This window comes from Drosophila serrata, unplaced genomic scaffold (genome assembly GCF_035046125.1).
Source record: "Drosophila serrata isolate PLE 108 unplaced genomic scaffold, ASM3504612v1 contig_184, whole genome shotgun sequence".
NCBI classification, from domain to species: domain Eukaryota; kingdom Metazoa; phylum Arthropoda; class Insecta; order Diptera; family Drosophilidae; genus Drosophila; species Drosophila serrata.
The window spans coordinates 9092669-9115978 of record NW_028257082.1 but is presented as its reverse complement, the minus strand read 5'-3'; the positions used below and the strand labels follow the sequence as shown (position 1 = coordinate 9115978).

Genomic DNA, 23310 nt, shown 5'->3' with positions numbered 1-23310 from the left:
ACATGGCTCCTCCAAAAAGATACACTTGAAATTTGGGGTTTTATTTCGATTTAATGAGAATTTAAAATTTTGATTTATTCTGCACACATTTTGAAAAGAGAATGATGATTTTCAAGCATAAATCGAACCTTAAATCCTGGTTTTCTGTATGGTGACTGCTTGCAGCATATTTATCACCATTTATTTAGAGTTTTTTTTCTGTGTAGAATTTCCCCGCTGCTCCCTGCTTAACACTTCTTCTATAAACCTTTATTTTTTTACCTTTTTTGCCACATTGGCATTGCTCATACGCCATGTTGTACGTTGTACACACAAAGAAGTCGCACCCAAAAAGCCAACGCGTGTCGCTGTCATTTTCCCCAATGCGTTTGCATTTATTGACTTTGTTGGTGTCCCCATATATACAGTTTCCCTTTTTGCGTTTTCCTCTTCCTCTGGAGCTTTTCTTCTACGTCTACGAAGATGTCATTAGAGGCGGTAAAAAGAATCCTGCCCGAGAGATGGGTAAGAGAATCCTTTGGAGGTAATGCGTGGCCGGAGGCTGTGGGCGATTTGCATTTACCTAGAACTGGAGAAAACTCTGGAATTGTGAAGCACTTGCTCCGGATACATTTATGCCGGCATAAGTGCTCTGATATAATTTGACTCGATTCTCGTTTTTTATTCTTTTTGCTTTAAACGTACTTACACATAGACAATACATCGTACACTCAATGTCTAGGACTAATATAAAAATACATTTCATTTGTTTATCTTTTTGCTTCATGTTTTTTGTTTTTGTTTTCTTGTTTTTCTTGTTGTTTCCCCCCTCCTGTGTTGGCTTGGAAGCTTTGGAAGCTTACTTGTTAACATTTGCTTTCTTTGAATTCGATTTGTTCGGTTTGATGCCATCTAATCCTTGCCAGCATTGTTCTGGCTTATCCCTTAACCTTCTCCTAAGTAGTTTCAGCAATGTCTACGGTTCTTGGTCAGTTTGTTGTTGTTATGTTTGTGTTTTCATATGATTTTTGCTGCAATTAATCCTTGGTTCGGTGTGTGTGTGTGTGTGTGTGTGTCCCAGGTGTGCGTGTGTAAAAACATCCTAGCCTAGGCAAACAATCGCTGTTCGCTTGTAAAATTGGACTATGCTTAAAATATGTACACTGGATCGTAGTGGGTTAACTTTCTATCATTTCCTCTGCCTCTGCCCCCCCTTTGTACCTCCCCTTAACCTAGCTCTAGCTCGCACACTCACACACACACACACACACGCACACACTGTTTGTTTTTTTTTTTTTAGGCACATTCAGTTTTGAATCATTTTACAAATTTATAAAGTCTGCACCCTTTACGCGTCGCTGGCACCCCCGTAACGTAACTAATTGTTAAAATTAAAAATTGATTTAACTTTACCTTTTACCCGGCAAAAAACAGATTCATGGAAAGTTTGGCCCGGGGCCAAAGGTTATACTCCTGCAAGTTTAATGCATTTATCACTATTTTCCGGCCTCGGGGCAGACTAAAGGGTTGGGGCTTGGTTTGGTTTGGTTTTGGGGGTTTTTCCTGGCCGAGGCTTTTCCGGGGCTTCTCCCTGGGCTTAGAGCGTGTTCTGTTTGGCAGCCTCGCCGCTTTTGGCAGTGGCGTCGGGTCGCGAACGTGGGCGCCTCTTTGGCTGCAATGAATAAAGCCGTCCGCTGCGTACTCGCGTCTGCGGCTCGCACTCCAGCCGCCACGTGCCAGGACCGCCACTGAAATCGAGGTTTAAAGGGGGTTAAGGTCGTGCCAGGGGTACAATAAAGCCACTCACTTCATCTCCAGCTTGGCCAAACGCTGCTTGATCTTGGCCTGGCTGGCCGTGTACTCCGCCAGCAGACGGGCCAGTCGCATGTTTAGGTTCTCCACGGAGAGCTCCAGCTTCTCAATGCCGCCCTCGATGCTGTCATGGACTCGTTGGGAGTCTAGAAAAGGGGCGGGAAATTTTCCATATTCAATTAAGAACTTTTCCAAGTTTCCAGTTTGCCAGAAAAGGAATTTGATTTAAAGAAATATACAAGTTAAGGTAATCTATTTTGATTGATGTAAAGGTAAAAAAAGAGAAAAGATCCCTTCTAACATACACGCCGAAAAACCATTTTCATTAAGATTAATCATTTTCACAGTTCAACAAAAACTTAATACACATATTTATGCCATAATTCCAACAAATTAAAGTAGATTTATTGTAGATGCGTGGGCTTAATGGACCATAAATGATAATAATATATTTTGTCGCTCCTAAGTCCATTAACCAAAGATTAATCAATGTTTTTCCACAATCAATTAAATAATTCATGAACTATTAATTCATTAGTATTTAATTAAGCGAGATAAGTTCATGAAGACCCAATAAATGATAAATAATTCATAACTCATAACTTACCAGCAAATATCTGCTCATCCAAGAGCCCATCCTTGCGCAGCAGCTGGCATCCACGCTGAGTGAGCGTGGATCTCGCCTCCGGATAATCGGCCAGCGTTTCCCACAAATCCCGTTTCGCCAGACAGAAGAGATCCGAGTAGCCCAGGGATCTCACGTTGGCTGTCCTCCGGTTCCCTGTCCGATTCCCAGCTATCTCCAGCACGGACACCTCACCGAAAACGGAACCAGCTCCCAGAGTGGCCAACACGGTGATGCCATCATCTCCGACGACCGAGAGCTTTCCACGCTTCACGATGTACATCTCTTTGCCCACGTCACCCTTGCGGCAGATATAGTCACCGGGACTGAAGACCTGCAGCTTGAGCTTCAGTACCAGAGCCTCGAGGAGACCCGGTTCCGTATCATGGAAGATCCGCACCTGCTTCAGTGTATCCATATGCACCTGGATGGCAATCTCCGCTTTCAGCTTATCGGGCAGGGCGGCCAGCACTCGCTCCTCATCGAGGGCACCACTCTGCGACCAGGTGTAGGCGAACCACCGTATCACCCGGGCCTCCAGTTCGTGTCCCACCCGCCGGAAGGCCATGTATTGCTTCACGCCGTCCATGCGATTCTGGAACTCCACGCGGGCCACATTCATGTTGGAGATCATGGAGCCAATGTTACCTAGAGGTGTGAGTAGGGGGCAGGAAGAGAAGGAAACTTGGTTAATGAATGCAGGCGGCAGGCTGGACCGGAATGGCCATTCATCTTGGCCGCTTCATAACCGGCTTGTACAATGAAACTGAAGCCACCAGTGTGCCGTGCCACTCGGGGATTCCGGCATTTGGATAATGCGGCACAAAGGCGACTAATGGCGGCACTTCCGGTGCCAAACTCACGCGCACACACACCCGTTTGTGTGAACAACGGGGTGGAATGGCATAGTGACCTCCATGCCACTTGGCAAAAAATAAAATCTGATTCGACTTTCCCCCAAATACTTAATGTCGAAGGACGATTTAAGAAGGCTTTAAAAAGTTTAGGGAAGTATATTTCATATAAATAAAGCTCATAATTTTTAGAATATTATTATAGTGAAAGAAATCTGAGTCATAAAACAAAAACAATAGCAATTGGACCCAATTAAAAAAATATTTTCAAAAGCAATAGAATTCCGAAATTCTCAAAAAATTAACTGCGAAACCACATGAATGAATATAATAAACTTAAACTAATTAGTATAAGATGTAAGAAAACATAAAGAAGGCCAAGCTGAATGACTGAATGACAAATTTCTGGGCAGATATACCACCTATTTAAAACCTAATTAAACTATTAAGGCAATCAATTAATTAATTTTTAAATAAGTGAATATCCTTCAAAAGGAATCCCAGCTTTGAAAGAACCCATACTTATTAGACACGCTCCGTTTTGTTCATTTCCTGGTCTCTATCTAAACCTAATAAAATATGGGATTGTGGTAAGCTAACTACATTCTTTTTCTGCCAGTGCATCCGTCAAATTGTCCTGTCCAAACGAACTCGGCATTCATCACAGTAAGTAAATTTGTTTGCACAGCGAGGTCGTGGATGTGGATGCGAAATGTGAGGCTTCGAGCAGTCTGGCAGCTGCTCCGGGAATGCGACTTGCTCCGAGGACGGTAATGGCAGCGATAAGGAGGACGACAAAAATGATAAAAAGGCACGTTTGCCAAAAAATAAAAGGCGGAGCAGGAGGCAACAAATCAACCCGACAAAACAAAACAAAATGGCAACGAACGAGGGACGAATAGAACAAGACTGGGAGCGTAATGAATAATGTGGGTCGCCGGAGAGGAATGGAGGCTAAGGACGACCCACACGACCAACGACCCTGACGTGCGTGGCTGTAAATTAATACCCATTGATGTCACAGATGTCACTCTGGAACCAATTAAACGATCAGACAAAATATTTGCGTAAACAGGCGCAAACAGAGGACCCAAAAAGGATTTACCAGGGACACCCGCTGACCCACTAAAGTCCTGAGACCCTGAGACCTGGAACTACTCTGAAAGCAGCTGAGGAAATTGAGGGGAATTATAATAAGTCCTGAAAAAGGGCAGGCCGACTTTTCTTGGAAATAAATTATGGTTCTTAAGGAATACTTTTTAAATGCTTCCACGTAAAAAAATTACAAATATATCAACAGAAACTCACCCACAATGGTGGCAAAGATGAGTACACCCGCCAGGAAATCGGCCACCACAAAAAGATACTCCACATCGTTCTCCGGCGTTGGAGTCTCTCCAATGGTGGTCAGTGTCAGTGTGGACCAGTAGAAGCTATAGATGTACTGCCGCTGAAGTGTGTTGTTTCGCGTTCCATTCAGATTGTAGACCCACGAGTCCGAGCTGAATCCAATCTCATAGCTAATGGCAAAGTACATGCAGGCATTCCAGTGGATCAGCACCAGAATGGCCAGGACCACTTTGCAGATGCGAAAGGCATTCGGATATCCAGTAGCTGTCTCCGTTCGATCAAACCACTCCCACAGCCGATTAATCCTCAGGAGCCGGTTCAGGCGAACGATGACGGGACATGGCAGGTACAGGCTAGAGCAGGTCTCCGGTGGCCACCAGATGTAGGCCAGGTCCGTGGGCAACATCGATAGCACGTCCAGATACCAGCCCTTCGTGTGGAAGTAGTGACTGCGCAGCCGGTACGCGTCCCGCACGAGGAGCCCCTGGTCCAGGAATCCTGCCAAGGATAAAGGCGACACACAAAACGGGGAGGGGGTTAGATTCGGCTTTGACTTGCTCTGTGGTAGCGGTGACCCAGAGCCATGCTCCTAGTCCGGGTGGTGGTGGTGGAGGTGGTGCCTTCTTTTGTTTCAGTCATGCCTTTTGCCTGCACCATGCGGCGACAGTTTTTATAGTTTTTTGGATTTTTTGTATAAGTCTTGTAGAATTGATGAATGTGGACATACCCTGGGATGTTAAGGTGTTACTGGGGAATTACTTTATTATTATATTTAAACTTATTCTTTTTAAGATTTAAATTTAAGCTACTTTGGAGCTTTAACTTTCCTTGGTCTGCTTTAAATTTATTTCAGAAAAAGGCCTAATTTTCTTAAGTTAAAAATATGCCTCAGACCCGCATTAATTAGTCTAAAATAAACATAAATATTTAACTAGCAGACAGGAAATTGCAACTGGAAAAGCACAGAAAGGGAAAAGCTACATACACATAAAATACAAACACTTGTGGAAAAGTTGAGATGGTTTTCTTTGGGTTGCGGAGTTTGAAAGCAAACCAAACGCTTAGCAAGCTTCCAGGAACATTTCAAATAAAGTCTGGGATATTTCTTAAAATACATCCTTATAACCCATAACTGTCACAATTCAGACATCAAATTAGTTATGCCTTTCACAGCCGTAACTAAGGGGTACCAGAACGTTTGTTGCCATTGTATAAAATGTCAAGGTTGGCTTATCCCCTGCATTTGGCAACTGAACCACTCCCACAATCCCCATCCGGACCCACACCCGAAGCTGGAGCTGGCAGGACTCGTCTACATATGTGGGATTCAGGGACAGAAATGGGTTTCACATGCGTGGCAAATGGCTTTGCCGACAGCATCGCTGCCATTGTCTAAAGGCGGCTTAGTGCCGGTCTCATTTGCATAGGTAAATCTCAAATCTCAAACACGCAACCGCGCGGGAGTCGGTATGGGATGGATGTTGGATGTTTTGTGGTGCAGGGTGGTTTGCGATGTGCCAGGATGTGTGACGGTTCAGGTGCTCACCCTCGTGCATGTGGACGAGCGTATCCAGCAGATAGATGAAGTCGCAGAGGTAGTCCAGTGTGTACCACACACCCGGTGCGCTCTTGTTGATCTCCCAGAAGACGGCCCGTCCGACCACGAAGATGATGTTGTACAGCACAGCCAGTGAAACAATGGCCAGCCACTAAAAAAACAAATGTAAATTCACTTAACATATTTTTACAGTATTTAAATCAGTGTTTAGCTAATTGGCTTAAGACTTGTAAGCTTTCTCTTGCTTCAAATGCAAGAAGTTGTATTTGTTGCCATGGGGAATGCCAATTGTGACTCAGATTCCTTTTGGCAACTCCAGTTGCGAGTTCACTCACCCTGTAATGCGACTGCAGAGTGGGATCCACGGAGAGACGATTGCACAGGACACTGGAGCCTCGGATTTCGCTGGAGAGGGCCGCATCCTCCATTGTCGGACATCCTCCCTTGCCAATCTTGTCCGTATTGGTGGTGTTGGAGAACTTCTCGAGGAACCAATCCGGCGGTTTGGGGCGATTCCTTTTAGTCAGACGCTGGCGAAGGGCTTGAAGGGTGCGTCTCAAAGCCGATGGCTTGCTATGTTTACTTGGTTCCTGCAGGCAGAGAAATTTATTGAAGAGGGTAAGGAAATCTATTCAAGCTGAGCAATACTGTACAAATATTTGTTAAATCTTAAGCATTCTTTAGACTCTTGAAAGATTTTCTCTCTGTGCAATCGAGAGTGGGTTAAAAGTGGGTTGTTCAGACATAAGTTCTGGGATAAAAGTTTTCCCCCGAACGTTTACTAATTGAAGCGTTTTAGTGCTCCGGTTATGGGTATCTCCTTTTTCTGGTTCTCCTCCCCCGACACTCCTTCACCCAGTTAACCACATTAAAAGTTGGGCAGCATCCAAGTTTGGTGCTTAAATTTTGTTATGTCTGCCGGGCTGAATGACGCGGCCAATTGCTAGACAGCTGAAAAACTAATAAACTACAGATTTAATGCGGTTTAAAAAGCATTTCATCTGCTCTGGTTTTTTTTTTATATAAATATTTCGAACAAGAGGAAAGCATTTCTGTTGGTTTCAATGCAGCAAAAAATTAAATACATTAATGGTGAGAATATTTATGTTTGTTTGGAGAGAGAATGCTTAAAATTGCTGGAATAATAAATCAAGATTTGTAAAAGGATAAACCTGTAGGTAGCATATATATAAATAAATAATTGAATTCAACAAAGTAAAGTCCTTGAATAAATATTATAAAATGTAGAGAGGAAGGAATTGGAGAACAGTATAAAGTATTTTTAATTATTTTGTATTATAGACTTAAGAAACTGATTTATTATCCAAGAACGAATATTTTTAGCTTAAGTTTATATAGGATTAGATAAATTTAGTTGCAGATTCCACCAGACCGCTTATACATTTTTCTAAGCCTCAAGAAATCTTTTCTTTTACTCTTTCGCAGTCTTCAGTTTCCATGACAACTTTCTAGGCATTAAAGGCGTGTGCTTGACAGTCTAATAAACGCTTATCAGCCGCCGGCAGCGGTTAATCCATTAAGCTATCCTTAGATTACAAAAAAAAGCAGAAAAAACCAAGGAAAAACTAAAAAAATGGGGGCTACGAGGGCAAAAACAGAAAATATGACGCATACGCCTCGTTGGGCGGGCAATGGCAAATGGCAAATTGCGAATGACAATGCAATGCCACGCCCCCTGCTGTGTGTATGTGTGTGTGTGTGCCTGGTGGGTGGAAGGGCTGAAGGTCTGAAGGTCACATGTGTAACTGTGAAGGTGGATTTACCGCATCTGTCTGCTGTCCCGTTATGGCGGATATATCCAGCGACTGCACCATGTCTCTGACTTTGAAATGTCGCATGCAAATTGACTGAGCTCCTGCTGCCTCCTGCTGCTCCTCTTCCTTTCACTGGCTCTCACTTCCTTTTGCGTTTTCACTTCTACTTGTGCACTTTTCCGCTTATCCACTTCTGCAGCGTGATTCTACCGAATTTAGCCTGCGGCAATAACAATAAATGGCAGCAATTGCGATTACTTATTTGGTCAGCGGCTGCGCGCATGCGTTCATTCAGCTGGCGTCGAGCTGGCTTCGCAAACTGTTCGCGCCGTCAGATGCCGCCAAAGTGCCGCACTTGAGTTCACTTCGCCCGCTGCCATCGAAGGCCGGGCAGCGACGCTGGCAGAGGCAACGCCACTGACCAAAGCACGACATCCATACGCAATATACTACAGTGAACACTCGCTAAGGCACTCGCTTAGGTTTTTTGTATTGGGTCAGAATTTGCATTTTTATATACATTTTATTTTTAATAAATTAATTTAGGAGCTTATAAGGCTGTGAAGGAGTTATTTCCGACCCCATAAATCATCTATATTCTTGATCAGCATCGACAGCCGATTCTACTTAGGCATTTAAATGTAACAATTTTTTCAAAAAACTTGTTAAAATTTTCAAAAATTTTAAATTGAGTATGCTGATTTTTTAACCTAATAAAAACTAACATAGAAAAGTTTTCTGAATTGAAATTATTTTGATTTGATTTGTCATAAAAATTAGGCTACAAAAATGTTTTTTTTTTTAATATCAATTCAAAGAATAGGAATACTTTAAGCTTAGTTTTGATCGGTTTTTGATCCCACAATTTAGTTAGTTCCCGTAGTTTGTTTCCTTCCTAGTTTTTAATATAATCCTGTCCAACCCGAAAAAAGTTTACTTTAATGAGCTTTCACTGTAAATCGAGGGGTTTTTCTATTTGTTTTAGCTGTTGTTGTCAATTCAAAAAGCTTGTATTGCCATTTTCTTAATTTGCATCGCCACTCATCGAGCTGCCGCGTTTTAATTAATTAACTTGCAGCCAAAGCGGATGATGATGATGATGTCTCCAGTGACCGGAGGTCCTTCATCGCACCGAAGATCCTGAACGTAGCAAGCCACAAGCAAGATTGATGACACTGCCCGGCGTTTGGCATTTTCTCTAAATGCTTTTTAATTGGCCGGGCCAACACCGCCGCTTCAATTAAGCTAAAAGGCGGACCGCGGTCAGCTTGGGCATAAATTAATCGCAATTGATTTGACGTATAGCCGGTGTTTTTGGGAAGATCAATTTTCCCCAGCGTCAATAAATCAGATTTTCAATGAGCTCATCAGCCAACAGGCTAAACGATTCGCCAAATGCAAGGTTACGCACAAAAATCGAGCGGCTTTTTTAGTATTATTTAACTTATTTTATTTTATTTCTTGGCCGTACTTGAAACACTGACCCAGCAGCATTGGCATTATCATCGGACCACCGCCCTGATTGGCATTCAGGGCACAAAGGCCCAGCGTGAAGCTCACAATAAATTTCCATAATTGCGAGTCCGTTAGGCCAAAGTCCGTCCACCATCCGCCCATCTCCCCCACCTGTCCAGGTAACTTTATGCTAAGCGAATCAAGCGTTTTCATATCGACATTTATGGCACGCGTGGGCATTTTATGCTCACACCATAAAAACATGACTAAGTTGGTATTGCACCATAAAAATCGGGTTAGAAAAGACCTAAATAGCTAACCCGTAATTGAGGAAGTGAAGCCAATCGAGTTGTAAACTCTGGACTTTATTAACAGCCAAGGTAATAAATTGTATTTAGAAAACGTTTAGGAGATGTTTGGAGACAGGGAAAAGTGCTGGGAAATTGAATAAAGGAATTCCAACATATGGAAAGCGAATCTGGTTATGAATTTGAAGGTTTACTCTCTCCCTAAACAATATTATGTTATCATTTACTATTCAAGGTATTCTCGGAAATCTGTACTTCATGTTAGAGGTTAATATGTTCTTATTATCTCTCTAAGAACATATATATTAAAGCCCTTTGTTTTGGTAGATAGTTTGCTGTTTGCAATAACAAACCTTGGATTGATTTTGGTTTGGGAAATGCCTGAAAAACAACACCAAATGGGTTTTCAATATCTTATCACCCAACAACGAGTTCAAAAGGGGGCTAAACCCCCTTTTTGTTGAACTCGTGCACTTTATCACTGGCCTGTTATTGATACAAGGCGATAGTAATATTTATTTGATTGTGATTTCGATGGGAACGTGGGAAATTATGCAAATTGCGACGCAGATTGGATGACCATAAGCTCTGATGTTTATCGGTTGGCAACAGGCATTGAACATTCGTCTAAACGATAACAAGGTCCGTTTAATAAACTGACTAATGCCTTTCACACTCCTCCTACTCCGTCGATGTCCTGTTTGTTGTGTTTTTCCACCGAAAAGAAAAAAAAAAAAAAGCAAGCTACAAGGGATCGAATCAGAGGAGAGACCCTCATCAACATGGAAATCCCGATGTCCCTGCAGTTGTTGCCGTTGTTTTTTCCTTTTTCATTTTCTTGTTATTGCCGCTTCAGTTTTAAGCCTTGTTTTCAATTGTTTACCGAACGCATTAGTTGACGAGTTCAGCATTGTTTTTGCTCTTAATTCCGGGAGTTGTCTCTGTGTTTGTGTTTTTGTTTAAACGATTATTTAGTAAATTTATTTATTGCCAAGTAACACTGGCCGCGACCTAAGCTGCCGCCTGCGAGCGTGTTTTTTTCGTAACTGTCGATGGGGCAAAAAAAAAGAAGAAATTTGACTAAACGGAAAGTCCGCGAGACAAACCGCACTTTCGCTGTTTGCTCTCGCTCCTTTCTACTTTCTCCCGTACCCCCTTTCTTTGCCTGCCCTTCTCCGCCGCCTAGTGCCATCATCATCGCGTTGAGTGTCCTGCCGCCTTCTCAAATTGCACAGCAACAACTACATTATGGCGAAGACGGCAGGACAATCGAGGCAACATCTACACGGTAAGAAAAATGGGATTTACAAATTGCCCAAAATCCAACTTATGTAATTCAGATATTTTTAAAAGTCTTTGTAACGTTTTATATGAAAAAATATATAAATATTTATATTTAAGTGCCTTTTATTAGAAAATTAATTTGAATTCTTAATGATATGTCTCACGACAGTTTCAGAGATTTGAAACACTTAGTTTAAGGCAACCAAAAATAATGAAATAAACTAAAGAATATCTATAAAATCCAAAAGCTTACAGATACCAAAGAAACCCAGCAACAAAAAACCTCAAAGTTAGCTTTATTACACCCCTTTTCGCACCGTGTATGTACGCAGGTATGGCCCAAGTAAATAGAGTTCATTAATCGTTTTAATGGCATGACTGGATGACTGAATGACTGTACGACCAGCTGACAAGGATACACCAGCCCTGTGCCTGTCCTGTTGTCGAGGCTGTTCAACTCGAGGACTTGTAACTATTTTGGAATGGCACGAGACTTGTCATATTTTCAATGCCAATTCTATAAAATTTCCCACTTTCCTTGCTCTTAGCCCCCTCGCCATGCTTCTGGCCAATTTTGAGTAATGGACGTTTATATAACCACAATGGCAAGCAGTTTGGGGTTTCCTTAGCTTTTCTCTGCCTGTTTTGAGCTGTTTTTCAGTGCTTCTGCTGCTGCTGGACAAACACTTGGAACACACCTCAAAAGCATTAACAACAACCAACCGAGCGACCAAGCCAATATTTGGACGACAACCACAACGATATGCGGGCGTGGAAATGGAAAATTGTAAATGGAAAACGGGTCAGAGGGGAAGAGTGTGAGAGGGGAAGCCTTGAGAGGATGGGGCATTGAGGGCTTTTCATTTGTATTTATTTCATTGCGTTTTTCTTTTGGCTTTGGTATTGGTATTGCTGTTTCTGGTGCCATTTATGAAATGACATTGAAACTGTTTGTGGTGCTGGTCTCGCTTTGTGTCTGTCTCTGTCCCGGTTTTCCATCCACTTTGTGCGGAGCACTCGAACTCGACTCTCTTATCTATCAAATTGGTTATCGCCCTTGGCTCCGCACCGCATCGCCTCCGGAAACCAGGAGCAGCTGGTGTTGTCCCTGCTCTTCGTTAAACACACACCCCAAACCCCCAAGACCGAAATACACACTCTTACACTTATTTATAGCCCTGCGGGTCGGAAGAAGTCTGGTTTCCTTCGACTTCTTCTGCTTATTTCATAAGGAAACCCAAGTAATGCAATTATCCTGGACAGGACATGCGAGATCTGGTGGATGATGAGTCCGCCAGCTTGCTGTTGAGGCTTGCCGTTGCAGTCATGTTAAGTAAGTAAGTTGATTTCGGCCAGCAAAAGATGTGACAGGTTTGAGATTCAGGATAAGGAAGTCAAAGGAAGTCACCTTTTGGATTAGTTTTGTACCGGCCAAGGATTTGCATTTAAAAATTAGGAAATGTAAATATAAGAAATTTGCATAAGAAACTTACAGTTTGCTTTAAACTAAAGCCTTGTCAGGCAAATCAGAAGCTTGTCATATTTATTTAAAGCAAATTGTTATCAGCTGTCAGTTTTTCCCGCATAAATTTGTTTAAAAGATTGAAATTTATTATACGCTTTGTTTTGTATTTCGTTTTTTCTTTAATAAACTAAATAATAAAATTAAACCAAAAAAAAAAAAATTCCTATTAGATTTAATTTAATATTTGTTAAGCTGCATACAGCTGGTCAACTAACGAGCATACGTGGCGTATACTTAACGTGAAAACACTTTAATTAAGTATACGCCGTGTGTGTTGCGAATAGGTTGCAAATTGATAAAGTTCTTTCAGTTAAAAAGCAATTTAAACAAGAAAAATAACAAACTTCAGGATGTTGAAGTTTATACACAAAGAAGTTTGCAATTGAATTATCAGACCGAATCGGAAATAAAACATTGTGGTTAAATTTAAACTCTTATAACCTACAAACCCTACAAAATCCCTTTCAAATATATTTCCATTTCATTTTTCTAAACTCTCTCTACCTTCAATTCGGTTATTCAACCACCTCCCTTGTTAGAGTATCCCAAAACTGTGTTTGGCCTAATGGGTCTGCCCAAAAAGAAAATGACCCAACTCACCTCCATTCCCCCCTTTCATGACCAGCAGCACCTAGCCTTTTTTGTCTCTCTTTTTTGCAGTGTTTTAAGTCAATTGACACGTGCTAATAAAAAATTTCTGCGGGTAACCGAAAACGGCATTCAACTGGCGACGCCCGGGGGAGCTCAGGGGTTCCAAAAGGCAGGAGGAGGCGACTCGGGGCGATGCTTTGGCTACGTGACAATAGAGGAAGTAATTAAAACGCGATTTACGGCAAGGTCAAGTTTATGAAGGTCTGCCCAGTTCATTTGCATTTGTCTGGAATGGCGGATGGCAGCTGGAGCCAGGGGCAAAGGCAGATACAGGTTCAAAGTTATGCAGACAAAGCGGAGTTGGCCTGGCCCGCAGTTCCAGCTCCAGAAAGTGGGCCAATTCTGGCTCCACCTCCTCTACCTCCTCCTCCGAGGCGTCAATCAATTAGAGCAATTACTTAATTACATTTCCACATAATTGAATTGTGGCCAGGGACAGAATGAAATTACAACCTCGACGGAACATAATGCATCAGTTATTGGGTACGGATTATTGGCCATCGTTTATCAGTGAGTTTTTATCTGCATTTACTATCAAATTACGCATACGCCACATTGGCCATGCAGGCATATTGATTTACTCATTTTACGCAAAAAGTTTTGCATATTTTGGGAACTATTTGATATGGAATACTATAAGTATATAATTTAAGTAATTTTAAATTTTGTATTAATTTTATGAATTCATGTATAACTTACTAGCAGCTTCCTATTTGATTTAAAGTTACTTGGCTTTAAAGCCAGGGTTTCTTGTTATATGAAAAGCATCTCAGCGTTTGTTTTCCACTCACCTGTATCAGCTTCCTGCCATTTTCCACATAACTGGGATCGCTGGCATGCGGTTGATGGAGATGGTGATGTTTCTGTTGCTGGTCAGCCCTCGCAATGGCCTCCTCCGGGTTATCCTCGCCCACAGCCTCTCCGAACTCCTCGTCGTCCTCATCCTCATCATCATCATCATCGTCTTCATCATCGTCGTCATCGTCCGCTTCCTGTCCCGCCTGCCCTTCCGCCTGGCGATGGTTCCCCTGATGATATCTACGTTGCCAGCTCCTGCGCGGATAGTGGAGATGATGCACCTCGCCCTCAACGGCCATCGGTATCGAGGTGGCCGCCTGCTCGACCGTAATCGTCGCCGTGGGCGCAAAGGGTGCGAACAGACCGCCGCTAATCTCCTCCAGCGGTGGCGGTGCCATGCCCATGCTGACTGCCTGATGGGAGCCGCAGGGCAGCTGCAGTTGGGCGGGCGCCGAGGAGGCGGGGCCCACGAATCTGGTGGTTCGGTACATGGGGCGAGTGGAGAGGCTGGTGGCACAGTGGCAAGGGAGTGTATACATATATAAGATAAATATTTAAATTTCATATATATATTTATATTTTCTTTTTAAAGTGAAATGCTATTTAAATATAAAACAGGACATTCTCTATTTTAAACATGACTTTTATGAAGCAAAAGCATGAAAATACAAGAAATTAAACTGTTAATTATAATTAGCTTTTTGTCTAATTTTCATTAAATTGATTATTCATATTCATTAATTTTATTTACATATAAATAAATTTGAAAAAATTTTTGAATTTTAAAATATTAAAAGGTTAATGTTTAAGTTTTACTTAAACTGATGCAATTTTTAACTTCAAAAATACCTTTTAGGAAAGTTCCTTGTATTTGTGGGGACTACATCACAAAAATTTGTTATTATGCGAGAATAAATTATTAAGATACTTTAATGAAGTACTTTTTATATATTTTAAAATCAATCAATTATATAAATTATTTAAAACAATAATTCCAAGAGCTAGAATCTTTAACATTAGGTCTTTAAACATTTTTGTCCTTTACATTTCTTACATATTCCATATTATGTGTCTGATATTTTATTTCTTTGTTACATTAGAAATTTTATAATGCAATCAAAGTAGAAACTCACTTGTAACCGTATTTGGGGGACTCCGTTTCGGGGCGTCTCCGGGTGGACATCATCGTGTTGACCCGGTCTCCGCGGGCGGCAGCCATCATGTACGTCCACATAGCTGGGCGTTGTCCGGACGTCGGATGGGATGCAGCTAGCTACGCGGGAAACGAACACACCACCATGGTAGGCATGATGACCAGCGGGCAGGGAGTCTGCAAGGAGGAGGAAGGAGAACAAGTCCCGGGGTTAAGGATAAAAACTTTGCATTCATGACGGCGGCTGGTGAGAAAGTTGTTTGTGGCCCAAGTGCCTAAACGCCCACTTGGCGGCAATTGTGGTCTGGCTTTGGCCACGCCCCCACATCACAGTTGCACCGCCGAGGAACCCCGGGAACCCGGGGCAGTCATAAATGCTCCTTTCTGTGAGGCCATAAAACAGTTTGAGAGACGTAAACATAAATGCCAGCCGCTTAGTGCCCGGGAGCAGAGGCTGTGGGTCAGAGGCTCCTCAGTCATCGCCTCCACCTCTCTGGGAATGTCTGCCGAGCAGCAGTAATTAAGCAATTAAATGCAAAATTCTTGGCTTACAAAATTACGAAACACACAGTCTGTGGTGGTTCGAAATTTTTAAAGGGCCCCTCGAGGCAGGCAACAGAAATTGTTCAGCCTGCAGGTCGTGTGGTAAAGTTGCTAAAACGAAGAGCTCCTTGCTCCTGGGCTGGCAGGAGAGCTCTTTGGCTCATAAAACTTTGCCGGCAGGTAATCAGAAAACCATTTCAAGCTGATAGTAAATGATTAAGAGGCACTACTTGGAACGTCTTCAATTTAAGCTGCCCAACTTTAAGGCTTTTGTGGAAATGAAAGAAACTGTCAGTGGAACTCAATCAGCGAAGGTCAGGGCATAAAGTTGAAGGGTATACAGTATAGTGTATAAGAGGATTCTAAGCTAAGCTAAGCTAAAAATATATTAAAGGGTAATTACTTTGATTAAGCTTAAGCCTGACTTGGATTATTAGGAAATTGTGCAGTAAATTCTAGAAAAATAAAACACTTTATGTAGTTTAGTTTAACAAGTGAAATTTACAGCAAAATGCATTCAGGATAACTATTTGGACTTCCAATTAAATCTGCTAAACTTTAATCGTTTGCAAAAGCGAAGGAAAGTTCCAAGGAAAACTCAATCACAAATCCTTGATTAACGAGCACTTTTTGCACTTCAGTTGGTGTTAATTGAAGAGTTCTCTGGATTCTAGGGCCAGCAGCAGCAGCTGTTCAAGTGGGGAAAGTTCTCACTGAGGCAAATAAATAATTCCGTTTAGACTCGACCTAATGATGCGCAAATGATAAATACAAGCTGCCAGATGAGCGAAAAATTTTCAACAGATAAATGCAGCTGTGACTCATACAGCAAAAAAATAAAATCAAAATGGGTTTCGGTTTTGGGCAGCGAACATGACAAATGGAAACAGAATGAAAATGGGAATGGAAATGCGACTGTGAATGCAAATGCAATGGCTGATAATCAAAACGAGCGCAAAAATGAAGAGCAAACGCAAAGTTTTTTATATAATTTCCAGTCGAGTGGCTGCCACAAAGAAGGTACATGGACAAATACCCATCCCTTTTGGAAAGCTACACACAAGTTGCAGTTGATCCTTTGTCCTTTCCCTTTGTCTGGCATTAAGCGCCGTTTACTGTCGCGTGATTTTATGTCATAGATTATCTGTGGGTTGCACGCTCCTCCAGCCAAGCATTCAATTTTAAGTGCAATTTCGGTTTTTGGCCAAGTAGCCAAGTGGGTGGGGAAGAAGCGGCTGCTGGAGCCCCGGGAACCTTCGATGATTCAGACACGAGTCTTTGACCGCCCTTTCGGTCCATTGTCTTCCCTGGCGCTCCGTACTCTGACTCCTGGTATCGGACAGATTCAAATGGGAGAAGTACTCGCACTACGTACCGGGTAGCAGCATCGATTTTGTAGCTGTAAAATCAAAGTAAATCCATTTATCAACTTCAGCTGCAAACATTTTTCGTGCAGATAAGAATTGACTTTGATAAAATGTGGCTGCCGCTGCTGCTTTGCTGTCCTGGCCAAAGCCACTTTGCCTGTTTGCATCTCTTGTGGCTCTCCAGACCCCGGGAACCAATCAAAAACCAAGGGAAATTGGCTTGCAGCGGGATGCCCGGCCAATTAAACTATGAACCTCAAAAGCAACCGCAGCCGATGTGGCAGCAACTTCAAAACTAGACAAAACTTTTGGTTCTGCCTTTGGCCATAATGCCCGTCGATCTCCAGACCCTTTCCAGCTGCGAACTGCGAGTCTCGACGCTCGAACCTCGAACTGAATTGCTAACGAGCCATAAATGTTACCCACCGCGCGTGTGTGTGTACAGGGAGAGAAAAAACAATGTCATAACTAGATATATCTCCAGACTGTCATTAAGATTTATTTGTTTTCTTTAAAAAAATAACACGATTTTGATTTAAATTTTATTTCAATTTCTAAGATCTATACAAAAGTGTCAGGTATATTTTGTGCTAAGATTGAAAGATGGATATGGTGGATATGACATCATTTGTCTGCAATACTTAAGGATACAAATATGCCTTATCATTCCCTAAATTGTTGACTCATGAAGACTACATTTTTCTGTACCACTTTCTCCACAACTCTTTTCCTTTTCAAAACTTTAAATCGATTCGAGTTTCTCCCTGTGCACATATGTGGCTTATTTGTAATGATTAAGTGGCGCTGCGGGTGGAACGATACTGGGGGAATGTGCGAAGTTTATGCCTCCAAGGAATCGTTTACACTCGCCTCGCTTAGCGGGGATTATGGATTGTCCGAGCGGGTGAGATACAAAGGCCCGGCCAGTCCTAAATAAGTAAACACATGTCCATATTGAAAACAAATTTCTCTCGCTTGTCTTTTTCCAACCCTCAATGCTCTATACTCTGTCCTTCGTCCATTTCCGCTTTGTCAGCTGGGGGAGGGGGGGAGATCAATTAGAACTTCCCCCAGCGACCAACACAAAAAATGTTTATTCAATATAGAAAAAGAACGGATCCCACACTGGCACTTTACTTTACTGCCAGCTATCGTTTTGTAATCCTCTCAGACGCATCACGTATACGCCATGTGGGTGTGCTAGACGGGAATTTGAAGTTCAATCGAAACGGAGGGGGGAGTGAGAAAAAAACAGAAGAAGAGAAACTTGAAAGCAATTTATAAAACAGGATATCCCCTCGCCCCCGCACACACACACGCACACAAGTACACTCACACTCGACGTGTGTACGAGGATGCACAAAATATGCTAATGCCAATTATTTTGTGCGTAATTTGCTTTTCATGCTTCGCCGGCAAATGTGTAACTGGCGCCTCATTATGAATATTCATTCGTCGTCCCTGTCCATGCAGCTGGAGTCTCCTCCAGCAACATCTATATCCCTCTCTCTCTCTCGGTGCTCCTCCAACCCCCTTTGTTCGCTAATCATTTCCACAGCCACCAATCGCCGCCATCGACTTATCTAATCTGTTTTCGTGGTTTTGCTGCTGGCTTGATAAGTGCTCAAGGGAGGTTCCGGGGGTACGACAGGTGTTTGGATATGTATGGGGATGTACGTATATAGATATCTCGCTCTGGTCCTGAAAAGGTGAGGTGACTTCAATTAACATTCGTGCACGTAATCGCAATAACGCAAATGGATTCGGGCTTTGTTTAATAAAATGTGATATTTATGGAGTTTACTGCTCCTCTTGAAGCACCCTTCCGCCCCCCCAAGCCCGAAATTAATATGGCCACCGAGCTATCTCTTTATTAATTCGCCTCTGTGGGTGTTCGCCCCCATGGACTGTAGTTAACAATTAGGCAAAGCGATACGAGTATCAATATCAAAATGAGCCAAAGCCTGGGCTGGGGCATGGAAATTACGCATACGCCGTGTGCAACGTCCTCAGGAAATTAGTGATTTTGATTAAAAAGCCTGTTGCACTGCACTGCGCTATGCCCTGCTCTACAATTTACCTGTTTGAAGTCGTTCGAGGGTCGGGAGGAAGCTGAAGCTGAAGCTGAAGCTTTCGAGTGGATCCTTGCTAATCCTCCGAAACTGTCAGCGGCGGAGGTGATGCGTAATCCTATTAGCAAACGCTTGGCGTCGCCTTTTGAGTCTCGAGTCTCCTTATTATTTGCACACTTGTGCCAGCATTGGATTATTTAAGAATGCGTGCAGTAATTCCGACATGAAATTTGAATATTTTTTACGCCTCGCGACTTACGCAAATCTTTGCATATTTCCACACACAAAAAACACACGCACACACCACACTTTTCTTGAAAACTCGGGATAGAAATGGAAACGACCAGGCGCACATTTACATTTGTTGCTGCCCGGTATATATCGCTTTTTATTTTTATTATTATTACTATTATTATGATTCCCGCGTTTTTGTGCACTTTTTTATTGAATTAAAATTCAAATGAAATGTGACGGCTGTACGCTCGTTATTTCCTTTTGAACGGAACCGCGCACAGGAACTGAACAAGGATCTCGTACGGTTATGGGGATCTCTACGGAGAGGAGTCCGCGCCGTGTACGTTCGCTGGCCCGGCTGGCGGCGCAATGAGAGCTCCGGAAACTGAAAGCAGAAAACAGAAGCAGCAGCACCACCAGCAGAAGCTGAAGCTGAAGCCGAGAGCCCATCGGCGGCAGCAGCTTCTCCGCTTTTCATTCATGAGTATGGTCTTCGTTGTGGTCGTCGTCATCGTTGGCTGAGCTTTTCCCAAAAAGCTCTATTCGCACGGAAGCTGGCCAACCTGTTGCATGGTTGCCCCAGCCAGGAGCGCCAAGGAGTCGCTGGGCATAGCTCAAAGAAGCTGGGGTCGGAAAAATTTTTTTATTGAAATTTGAAAGCTGGAATCGTTTGCCCATCGTTTGCCCATGTTTGCCCACCTTTTACTTTTTTTTGCCCACGTCCAGTTTTGAAAATATTCGACTTTGAAAATTTTCATCATTTTTCGAAAAACCAAAAGTTGACTTTTTTCAAAATTTTTTTTTGAAAATCGCAATAACATCGTTTGCCCACGTTTGCCCACCCTTTAGAATTTTGAAAAAACTTCAAGTTTAGAAAATTTTCAAAATTGTACTGGGAAATTTTGAATTTTAAAATTTTGAAAACTGGAATCGTTTGCCCATTTGTTGCCCATGTTTGCCCACCCTTTACTTTTTTTTGACCACGTCCAGTTTTGAAAATATTCAACTTTGAAAATTTTTCAAAATTATAACGTTTGCCCACCCTCTAAAACTAAATATTTTTAACAAAAAACGTTTGCCCACCTCTTAAAACTAAATAAAATCGTTTGCCCACCCTTTAAAATTAAAAAATATCGTTTGCCCACCCCCTAAAATTAAATATTTTTAACAAAAAACGTTTGCCCACCTCTTAAAACTAAATAAAATCGTTTGCCCACCCCTAAAAATTAAATATTTTTAACAAAAAACGTTTGACCACCTCTTAAAACAAAATAAAATCGTTTGCCCACCCTTTAAAAATAAAAAATATCGTTTGCCCACCCCCTAAAATTAAATATTTTTAACAAAAAACAATTGCCCATGTCTTAAAACAAAATAAAATCGTTTGCCCACCCCCTAAAATTAAATATTTTTAACAAAAAACGATTGCCCACCTCTTAAAACTAAATAAAATCGTTTGCCCACCCCCTAAAATTAAATATTTTTAACAAAAAACGATTGCCCATGTCTTAAAACAAAATAAAATCGTTTGCCCACCCTTTAAAATTAAAAAATTTCGTTTGCCCACCCCCTAAAATTAAATATTTTTAACAAAAAACAATTGCCCATGTCTTAAAACAAAATAAAATCGTTTGCCCACCCTTTGAAATTAAAAAATTTCGTTTGCCCACCCCCTAAAATTAAGATTTTTAAAGAAAAAACGTTTGCCCACCTCTTAAAACTAAATAAAATCGTTTACCCACCCCTTAATTTTAAGTATTTGTATTAAAAAACGTTTGCCCATGTCTTAAAACTAAATAAAATCGTTTGCCCACCCTTTAAAATTAAAAAATTTCGTTTGCCCACCCCTTAAAACTAAGTTTTTTTAACAAAAAACGATTGCCCACCTCTTAAAACTAAATAAAATCGTTTGCCCACCCCCTAAAATTAAATATTTTTAACAAAAAACGTTTGCCCACCTCTTAAAACTAAATAAAATCGTTTGCCCACCCTATAAAACTAAATATTTTTAACAAAAAACGTTTGCCCACCTCTTAAAACTAAATAAAATCGTTTGCCCACCCTTTAAAATTAAATATTTTTAACAAAAAATGATTACCCACCTCTTAAAACTAAATAAAATCGTTTGCCCACCCCCTAAAATTAAATATTTTTAACAAACAACGATTGCCCACCTCTTAAAACTAAATAAAATCGTTTGCCCACCCTTTGAAATTAAAAAATTTCGTTTGCCCACCCCCTGAAATTAAGATTTTTTAAGAAAAAACGTTTGCCCACCTCTTAAAACTAAATAAAATCGTTTGCCCACCCCCTAAAATTAAATATTTTTAACAAACAACGATTGCCCACCTCTTAAAACTAAATAAAATCGTTTGCCCACCCTTTGAAATTAAAAAATTTCGTTTGCCCACCCCCTAAAATTAAGATTTTTAAAGAAAAAACGTTTGCCCACCTCTTAAAACTAAATAAAATCGTTAGCCCACCCTTTGAAATTAAAAAATTTCGTTTGCCCACCCCCTAAAATTAAGATTTTTAAAGAAAAAACGTTTGCCCACCTCTTAAAACTAAATAAAATCGTTTACCCACCCCTTAATTTTAAGTATTTGTATTAAAAAACGTTTGCCCATGTCTTAAAATTAAATATTATCGTTTGCCCACCCCTTAATTTTAAGTATTTGAATTAAAAACGTTTGCCCATGTCTTAAAATTAAATATTATCGTTTGCCCACCCTTTAATTTTAAGTATTTGTATTAAAAAACGTTTGCCCATGTCTTAAAATTAAATATTATCTTTTGCCCACCCCTTAATTTTAGGTATTTATATTAAAAAACGTTTGCCCAACTCTGAATATTAAATAAAATCACTTAATGTGTTATGTTTACAATTGTTAAATCCGTAATATCGGTTGCAGAAAGTACTTGTTACGAAAAAAAAAAACAAATATTACAAAATTATTATAAAATCTGGTTTCAAATTGCTACGTTATAAAAATTCTACTAAAAATTGTACAATTCAATTTTTCCGTTTTTTAATTTTGCATAAAACATACCAGCTATGGCCGAAAAACATCTAACGACAGGTGCCAGGACAAAAAAACACTACTGCCTCAAACATGTTGCAGACAGAGTGGCGGCCATACATGATATAAGTCGTTGTTGCAGAATTGTGATCCCGAAACTTTATGATTTCTACCGCCTATCTGACGCCAAAATTTCAGTGGAATTGTTCTTACAAAGTTTCACGCATCAATGATCGCAACCGAGAGTCGTCTGGGCGCCTTTACGTCTATTATTTAGTAATATTTACATACATATATAGATCCCTGTATTCTAATATGCAGATATTCCCATCTATATACATGGCGCCAGCAAGTCCTTGCCTCAGGTAGTCCCACAATTTGTATGGTCTGGCGTACGCAGGCAGAGGCGCCACATGAAGTCTTCCCAGACGACTCTCGGTTGCGATCATTGATGCGTGAAACTTTGTAAGAACAATTCCACTGAAATTTTGGCGTCAGATAGGCGGTAGAAATCATAAAGTTTCGGGATCACAATTCTGCAACAACGACTTATATCGTATGGCCGCCACTCTGTCTGCAACATGTTTGAGGCAGTAGTGTTTTTTTGTCCTGGCACCTGTCGTTAGATGTTTTTCGGCCATAGCTGGTATGTTTTTATGCAAAATTAAAAAACGGAAAAATTGAATTGTACAATTTTTAGTAGAATTTTTATAACGTAGCAATTTGAAACCAGATTTTATAATAATTTTGTAATATTTGTTTTTTTTTTCGTAACAAGTACTTTCTGCAACCGATATTACGGATTTAACAATTGTAAACATAACACATTAAGTGATTTTATTTAATATTCAGAGTTGGGCAAACGTTTTTTAATATAAATACCTAAAATTAAGGGGTGGGCAAAAGATAATATTTAATTTTAAGACATGGGCAAACGTTTTTTAATA

General features: G+C 41.1%; 1 protein-coding gene across 3 annotated transcripts; it reads right to left on the bottom strand.

The window, feature by feature from the left end:
- Window positions 1-640: 640 nt before the first annotated feature.
- CngA (Cyclic nucleotide-gated ion channel subunit A) lies at window positions 641-19746 on the bottom strand. 3 transcript variants are annotated; one of them, XM_086828988.1, is made up of 10 exons: window positions 19118-19714; window positions 15108-15304; window positions 14824-14854; window positions 13968-14481; window positions 6514-6768; window positions 6167-6329; window positions 4579-5118; window positions 2399-3064; window positions 1787-1937; window positions 641-1727 (listed from the first exon to the last, which is right to left on the bottom strand). In XM_086828988.1, the coding sequence occupies exons 4-10, from the start codon at window positions 14463-14465 to the stop codon at window positions 1577-1579; spliced, it is 2424 nt and encodes an 807-aa protein (XP_086685114.1). In that variant the 5' UTR covers window positions 14466-14481; window positions 14824-14854; window positions 15108-15304; window positions 19118-19714; the 3' UTR covers window positions 641-1576. The 3 variants fall into 3 exon arrangements, with proteins under 3 accessions (XP_086685114.1, XP_020800909.2, XP_020800916.2); XM_020945250.2 differs by lacking the exon at window positions 14824-14854 and having other exon boundaries at window positions 19118-19746; XM_020945257.2 differs by lacking the exons at window positions 13968-14481; window positions 14824-14854; window positions 15108-15304; window positions 19118-19714 and adding an exon at window positions 7963-8205.
- Window positions 19747-23310: the final 3564 nt, after the last annotated feature.

Excerpts from the sequence above, each read along its gene's own strand:
- CngA (XM_020945250.2), bottom strand. The coding sequence starts at position 15,208 with ATGTGGACGTACATGATGGCTGCCGCCCGCGGAGACCGGGTCAACACG. Across the intron at positions 1,938-2,398 it reads GGATGAGCAGATATTTGCTG|ACTCCCAACGAGTCCATGAC; the intron begins GTAAGTTATGAG and ends CCCCTTTTCTAG. Across the intron at positions 1,728-1,786 it reads TTGGCCAAGCTGGAGATGAA|TGGCGGTCCTGGCACGTGGC; the intron begins GTGAGTGGCTTT and ends CCTCGATTTCAG.